The 7540-nt window shown below is 65.7% G+C and overlaps 1 protein-coding gene across 1 annotated transcript; it reads left to right on the top strand.

The window, feature by feature from the left end:
- Positions 1 to 1660: 1660 nt before the first annotated feature.
- TARBP2 (TARBP2 subunit of RISC loading complex) lies at positions 1661 to 7532 on the top strand. The gene is made up of 9 exons (XM_075049561.1): positions 1661 to 1756; positions 2713 to 2894; positions 3669 to 3774; positions 4386 to 4469; positions 4657 to 4729; positions 5592 to 5709; positions 5817 to 5944; positions 6677 to 6866; positions 7019 to 7532. Exons 1-9 carry the CDS (start codon positions 1704 to 1706, stop codon positions 7174 to 7176), a joined length of 1092 nt encoding a protein of 363 aa, XP_074905662.1. The 5' UTR covers positions 1661 to 1703; the 3' UTR covers positions 7177 to 7532.
- The last annotated feature ends 8 nt before the right edge of the window (positions 7533 to 7540 follow it).

Raw genomic sequence — 7540 nt, 5'->3', positions numbered from 1 at the left:
TATCGTCACCGGCACCCCTATACCAGCACCGGGACCCTATATCGTCACCCCCATACCAGCACTGGGACCCTATACCGACACTGGGACATTATATCGCCACCAGGACCCCCATACTAGCACCGGCACCCCTATACCGGCACTGGGACCTCCATACTGGCACCAGGACCCCTATACTGGCATGGGCACTGGCACCCCATACCAGCACTGGGACCCTATACCGGCACTGGGACACCCATACAGGCACCAGGACCCCTATAACAGCACTGGGACCCTATAGAGGCACCAGGACCCCCATACCAGCACCTGGAACCCCATACCAGCACCAGGACACCATAGGGGTGCCAGTGCTGGTATAGGGGTCCCAGTGCTAGTATGGGGGTCCCGGTGCTGGTATAGGGGTGCCGGTGCCAGTATGGGGATCCTGGTGCTGGTGCCCATATGGGGGTGCCAGTGCCAGTATAGGGTGCTGGTACAGGGGTCCAGGTCCCAGTATAGGGGTCCCGGTGCCAGTATGGGGTCCTGGTGCCCTCTATCCCCATCTCTGTCCCCAGCGTTCCCAGTCCGACCCCAGTGCTCCCAGTCTATTCCCAGTGCTCCCAGTCTGCCCTCAGCACAGGCGTCCATTTGTCCCCACAGCTCCTTGTCTGTCCCCGTCACACCCCGACGGCCCCAGCTGGTCCCAGTCTGACCATTGTCACCTCTGGCCTGTCCCCATCACTGCCCGTCCATCTGTCCGTCCCCCTCCCCGTCTGTCCCCATCGCACCCTGCCTGTCCCCACTGTCCCCGTCCATCCCTCTCACACCCTGTCCGTCTGTCCCCGTCCCACGCTCTCCATCCCCGTCCATCTGTCCCCACCACGCCGCCTCTGTCCCCATCCATGCCCCCCCATCCCTCCCTGTCCGTCTGTCCCTGTCCACCCCATCTGTCACCACTGTCCCCATCCATGGGTCCCTGTCCATCTGTCCCTGTCCCACCCTATCTGTCCCCACTGTCCCCATCCATGGGTCCCTGTCCCTCCCTGTCCGTCTGTCCCTGTTCCCCCCCCGCCTGCCCCCACTGTCCCCATCCATGGGTCCCTGTCCATCCCTGTCCATCTGTCCCTGTCCCCATTGTCCCCATCCATGGGTCCATGTCCGTCTGTCCCTGTCCCCTCCTGTCTGTCCCCACTGTCCCCATCCATGGGTCCCTGTCCGTCTGTCCCTGTCCCCACTGTCCCCATCCATGGCTCCCTGTCCATCCCTGTCCATCTGTCCCTGTCCCCATTGTCCCCATCCATGGGTCCCTGTCCGTCTGTCCCTGTCCCCTCCTGTCTGTCCTCACTGTCCCCATCCACGGCTCCCTGTCCATCCCTGTCCGTCTGTCCCCGTCCCCCCTGTCCCCATCCATGCCCCCCCCCCTCCTTATCCCCCCCCCCCCGCCCCCGTCCAGAGCGGGAAACTGAGGCAGGACCGCCCCCCCCCCGCCACGTAGCCCCGCCTCCCGCGTCCTCCACCTTCCCAGCGTTCCCCGCGCGCGGGGGGTTGTGGGAAGCGTAGTCCGCCGCGGGGGAGGGGGTGGGGGGGAAGCGGCAGCAGCCGGCGGCGGACTACGCTTCCCATAATCCCCCGCGGGGCGCCCCTCTCCTTTCCCATCATCCCCCGCGGGGCGGGGCCTCAGCGGGCGCCCCCTGGCGGCGCGGGCGGCGGGACGGAGCGCGGCGGGGATGAGCGAGGAGGGGGCGGGCGGCGGGGCCAGGCGGAGCGGCGGCTTCCCCAGGTACCGGACACCCACCTACCCCCCCCCAAACCCCTCCTTACCGGGATACCCCCCTCCTTCTCCCCCTTCCCGGGATACCCACCCCCGTCCAAACCGGGATTATCCTTCTCCTGACGGAGAGAGGGAGGTTGAGGCCTACCGGTAGGCCGCTGGGGTTGTCCCTCGGTTACCGGGGTCTGTGGGACCGGGCTCTACGCTGCGTGTGTGTGTGTGTGTGTGTGTGTGTGTGTGTGGGGCGGCTACAGGCCTGTCCCCTTGCTCTGTGGCGGTGTCACCCGTGTCGCGGCTCCGTCCCTGTCCCCGTGTCCCCACGGCGTGTGGCCGGTACCAGCCCCCTCTTCCCCTTGTCCCCCACGCTACCCGGGGGCTCCATCCCTGTCCCCGTGTCCCCCGTGCCACGTGGTGAATGCCAGCCCACCCTGCGTGGAGGCTTCGTCCCTCGTCCTCGTGTCCCTGCGCTGCTTGTCGGTGCCAGCCCTGTCCCCGTGCCAAGTGGCGATGCCACCCCTGTCCCCATGTCTCCACACACCAGTGCCACCTCTGTCCCCGTGTCCCCACGCCGTGTGGTGATGCCACCCCTTTTCCCACACGCCGGTGACACCCCTGTCCCCGCATCCCCGCTCTCCACATCAATGCAATCCTCTCCCACTTTACCCCTCTCGCCGGTCCCCTCTGCCCCCTGCTCAGGCTGGTGACAGCCCTGTCCCCATGTCCCCATCCCATGTGGTAGTGCCACCCCTGTCCTCCTATCCCAATGCCATGTGGCGATGCCACCCCTATCCCCACGCCCCTACGCTACATGGCAGTGCCACCCCTGTCCCCGTGTCCCTGTGCTGCCTGGCAATGCCACCCACGTCCCCACACCACGTGGGCCATGCCAGCCTCTCCCACCACCCCGCTGCCCCCAATCTGTACCCGCACCGGTCCCTTCTGACCCCTGCTCGGGCTGGTGACAGCCCTGTCCCCAGCCTGGAGCAGATGCTGGCCGCCAACCCCGGGAAGACGCCCATCAGCCTGCTGCAGGAATATGGCACTCGCATAGGCAAGACCCCCGGGTACGACCTCCTGAAGGCCGAGGGACAAGCCCATCAGCCCAACTTCACCTTCCGTGTCACCGTTGGGGACATCAGCTGCACTGGTGGGTCCCTGACACCCTCTGCTTCCACGCTGTCCCCCTGCCTCACCTCCCTCGCCCCCACGCCGGCAGGGAGTGAGGTGGGGGGACAGCCCAGAGAGGGTGACCTGGGGTGGATCTCGCTTGCCTGGGATGTGGAAGGGGAGGGACAATGAGGACATGGGGATTGTCCCCAGGAAGGTGGGGATGTGTGCTGGGGGATCCCTAAAAGTGGGTTGTGGTGGGGGATCCCCTGGGATCCCTAAAAAAGTGGGTCCTGGTGGGGGAATCACCTGGGATCCCAATGCCTGGGACACTCAGGGATCTCTTGGGACCCCAAAAAGTGAATCATGGTGGGGCATTACCCAGGACCCCAATGTCTGGGGCACTCAGAGATCCCTTGAGTCCCCAAAAAAGTGGGTCCTGGTGGGGGATCCCCTGGGATCTGTAAAAAGCAGGGTCTGGTGGGGTATCACCTGGGACCCCCATGCTTGGGACACTCAGGGGTTCCCTGGGACCCCTATAAGTGGGTCCTGGTGGGGGATCGCTTGGGACCTCGATACCTGGGGATCCCCTGGGGCCTCAAAAAGTGGGTCCTGGTGAGGGATCACCCAGGACCCCAATGCCTGGGACATTCGGGGACCTCCGGGCACCCTGCGGCCGGGGTTATGGCAGAGGGATCCCCCAGGACCCTGACCCCTGGGCTGTGGCAGCCGTAAGCACAGCCCATGGTCTGCGAGGGGTCTGTGGGGGCCCCAGGCGTCCCCCCAACCCTCGCTCAGCCGGTGTCTCCCCCAGGGCAGGGGCCCAGCAAGAAGGCGGCGAAGCACAAAGCGGCCGAGGTGGCCCTGAAGCTGCTCAAAGGGGGGGACATGCTGGAGCCCACCGCCCCCGAGGAGCCCAGGTGAGGGGGGGACGGGATCCCCAGGGTGCTGGGGGATCAGGGTGGGGGTCAGGGTGCAGTGCAGGATGGGGTTGGAGGGAGTTGGGGGGGGCTGGGGGGTGCTGGGTGCACAGGGGAGGTTGTTGAGTGTGTCCAGGAGGTGTGAGGGGAATTTTGGGGTGCTGGGTGGGGGCTGCGCAGGTGGTCTGGGGGTACCCAGGGGGTTGGGAGTACCCCAGGGGTGCTGGGCACCCAGGCCTGGTGCGTTTGTGGGAGGTCTGCAGGGGCTTGAGGGTATCTAGGGGAGTTTGGGGGTACCCAGGGTGATTGGGGATGCTGGAGGACTTGTGCATCCCAGGGGATTTGGGGGGTTTGGGCAGCTCAGTTGAATTTGGGGGTGCCGGGGTGGGGGTTGAGGTGGTGGGGGGTTAGGGGTGTCTTAGGGGAGCCAAGGGACTTGGGGATGCCTGGGTGGGGGTTGGGAATACCAGGGGATCTGGGGTCCCAAGGGAATTGGGGGTGCCTGGCAGGATTTGGGGCACCTGAGGGGCTGGGGGTGCCTGGGGCATTGGCAGAGAGAGAGGTTTGGGGGGGCCAGCTCGGGCGTTAACGTCTCACCTTTTATCCCCAAGCTCTCCTTTCCCCCCAGAGCCCCCGGTTGAGCTCGGCCCCGTGGCCGCCCCCCCAGCACCCGCTGCGCCCCCACCCTCGCCCAGGTAATGGGGTGGGGGGCACCCAGGTGCCGGGCCTGGGCAGGGGGAGCACCGTGCCCCCCCAAAAGCTCAGCTCCCGGCACCCCGTTACACCTCCTTGCCTCCCCAACCTGGGGGTCCTGGCGTGGGGGGGCTCAGAGCTGTCCCCCCGTCGTGCCCCCCTCATGCCGTGCCCATCTGCCCCACGCAGGGGCACCCCCCTGGAGATGAAGACGCCCGTGTCCCCCCCCCAGTCGGAGTGTAACCCCGTGGGGGCTCTGCAGGTGGGTGACACCACGGGCTGTGACAAGAGGAGATGTGCCCCCGCCGCCCCGACTTGGTGGCTGTCCCCGTTTTGGGGGTGACGAGCCTGTTTTGGGGATGGCCATCCCTATCCGGGGGGGGCCATGCCCCTTTGGGGGTGACCTTACCCATTTTAGGGGTGGCGGTGACATTTGGGGGCTTCCTCTCCCCAGCTGGGGGGTGCTCTTGCCCCTTTTGGGGATGGTTATCCCTGTTTTGGGGATGGTGGACCTATTCTGGGGACAGTTCTCCTTGTTTTGGGGACAGTTCTCCCCACTTTGGGGATGTTTATCCCCATTTTGGGACTAGTTATCCCTGTTTTGGGGACAGTGGATGCATTTTGGGGATGGTTATCCCTGTTTTGGGGATGGTTATCCCTGTTTTGGGGATGGTTATCCCTGTTTTAGGGATGGTTATCCCCATTTTGGGGACAGTTATCCCTGTCTTGGGGACAGTGGACCCATTTTAGGGACTATTATCCCCATCTTGGGGATGTTTATCCCCATTTTGGGACTAGTTATCCCTGTTTTGGGGACAGTGGATGCATTTTGGGGAGAGTTATCCCTGTTTTGGGGATGGTTATCCCTGTTTTAGGGATGGTTATCCCCATTTTGGGGACAGTTATCCCTGTCTTGGGGACAGTGGACCCATTTTAGGGACTATTATCCCCATCTTGGGGACGGTTATTCCCATTTTGGAGGCAGTGGACCCATTTTGGGGCTGGCCCCGCCTGTTTCGGGGTTGGCAGCTCCTTTCTGGAGGCAGCTCTCCCCGTTTCAGGGGGGGGTCCGTGGCCCTGCCCTCCCCAGACCCCGCCATTTGTGTGTCATCCCCCCCCGCCAGGAGCTGGTGGTGCAGAAGGGCTGGCGCCTGCCCGAGTACACGGTGACGCAGGAGTCGGGGCCGGCGCATCGCAAGGAGTTCACCATGACCTGCCGCGTGGAGCGCTTCGTGGAGATCGGTACGGGGCCGGGGCAACCCCCCTCCACCCCCCCAACCCCGGGTGCATGTCGGGGGACACGACAGGGTGCCAGGCTCACCTTGGTGTCCCTTGTCCCCTCCCCGCAGGCAGCGGCACCTCCAAGAAGCTGGCGAAGCGCAACGCAGCTGCCAAGATGCTGGTGCGGATCCACAACGTCCCCATGGAGCCGCGGGAGGGCAGCGAGGCCGAAGTGGAGGAGGACCAGTTCTCCATGGTACCGGTCGGCGAGGGGTTAACGGGGGACACGGGCACCCCGAGACCACCCCGGGTGGGCTAACGGGGGACACAGGCACGCCAAGATCACCCTGGGAGGTTAACAGGGGACACGGGCACCTCTGTACCCCCTATTTCAGGGCTTATGGACCCCCAGTGATTAAAGTTGGGGGGCAGTAGGGCAGGGGGACACTCAAGGGTGACCTGGGAGGGGACCCTCTGGATTTAGGGTCCCTGAGTGGGTGGGCTTGATCCCCATGAAGGGTGCTTGAATAGGGCGGGAGGTCCTGCAGTCCCCAGGCCCCCATGTCTCCCGAAGGGACACTGTGTGGGGGTCCCAGCAGCCCCCATGTTACTGGCGTGGCCCTACATTGGGGGTCCCTGAGCCCCCTTGTTGCCAAAGGGGTCCCCATGTCTGGGGGTCCTGGCGGTGTCTGAGCCACTGTGTCCCCACATAGGGTCCCTATGGTTCCTGAGCCCCTGTACCTCAAGGGTGTCCCTGCACGGGGGTCCTGGTGGTCCCCGAACCCCCACGGGTGTCCCTGTGTTGGGGTCCCTGGAATTCCCAAGCCCCCATTTCCCCACGTGGGGGTCCAGAGGGTCCCTGAGCCCCCGTGTCCCTGCGTGGGACTCTGGGTGGTCCCTGAGCCCCCACATCCCCGTGCAGGGGTCCAGATGGTCCCCAAGTCCCTCTGGGGGGTCGGGATGGTCCCCGAGCACCCTGTCCCCACAGGCGGGCCCCAGGCTGGAGGGTCTGCGGGGCCGAGCGCCCGGCTGCACCTGGGACTCCCTACGGAATTCGGCGGGTGAGAAGATCGTGCAGCTGCGGAGTCACCCGCTGGCACCCATGGGTGCGGGGGCCTGTGCCCTCCTGCAGGAGCTCTCCGAGGAGCAGAGCTTCGCCATCAGCTACCTCGACATCGGTGAGCATCCCCTCCTCTCTGGGCACCCCACCAAGACCCATGGGTGCCCCCGTTCGGGCTCGGGGGGGGGTGTTGTGGGTGGTTTGGGGGGGTGGATTGGGGGGTTAGGGTGATGGTGGCCCGTCCCCATGTCCGTCCGTCCGTCCCCCCAGATGCGTTGAGCCTCAGCGGGCTGCACCAGTGCCTGGTGGAGCTGTCGACGCAGCCGGCCACGGTGTGCCACGGCGCGGCCCCCTCCCGCGACGGCGCCCGCTCCCAGGCCGCCCGCAACGCCCTCCAGTATCTCCGCATCATGGCGGGGGGCAAGTGAGCCCCCCCCCACTCCACCTACCCACTGACACCCGGACGGACCCACAGACACTCCGACAGACCCACAGATGGACCCCTGGACTCACCGACCAACACACGGACCTCGGGATGGATGCCTGGACCCACTGGTGGGCACCCAGACCCACCCACGGACACCCAGACAGACACCCAGCCCCACTGACACACCCTGTGGGCACCTGGACCTGCTGACAGACAGACAGACGGACAGACACGCGGCCCCCCAGACGGAGCCCAGACAGACCTCAGGGCCCGGGGGCACCCTCCGTCCTGGACCCCCCGGGAGCAAGGAGGGTCCCCAGGCGAGCCCCCGGGAATAAAGCTGGGGGGGTTTGTAAACTCCCCGC

The sequence above is a fragment of the Buteo buteo genome, chromosome 17, assembly GCF_964188355.1.
Source record: "Buteo buteo chromosome 17, bButBut1.hap1.1, whole genome shotgun sequence".
In the NCBI taxonomy this organism is placed as follows: Eukaryota; Metazoa; Chordata; class Aves; order Accipitriformes; family Accipitridae; genus Buteo; species Buteo buteo.
The sequence above is the reverse complement of the archived record's forward strand: the minus strand, read 5'-3'. Positions and strand labels throughout refer to the sequence as shown.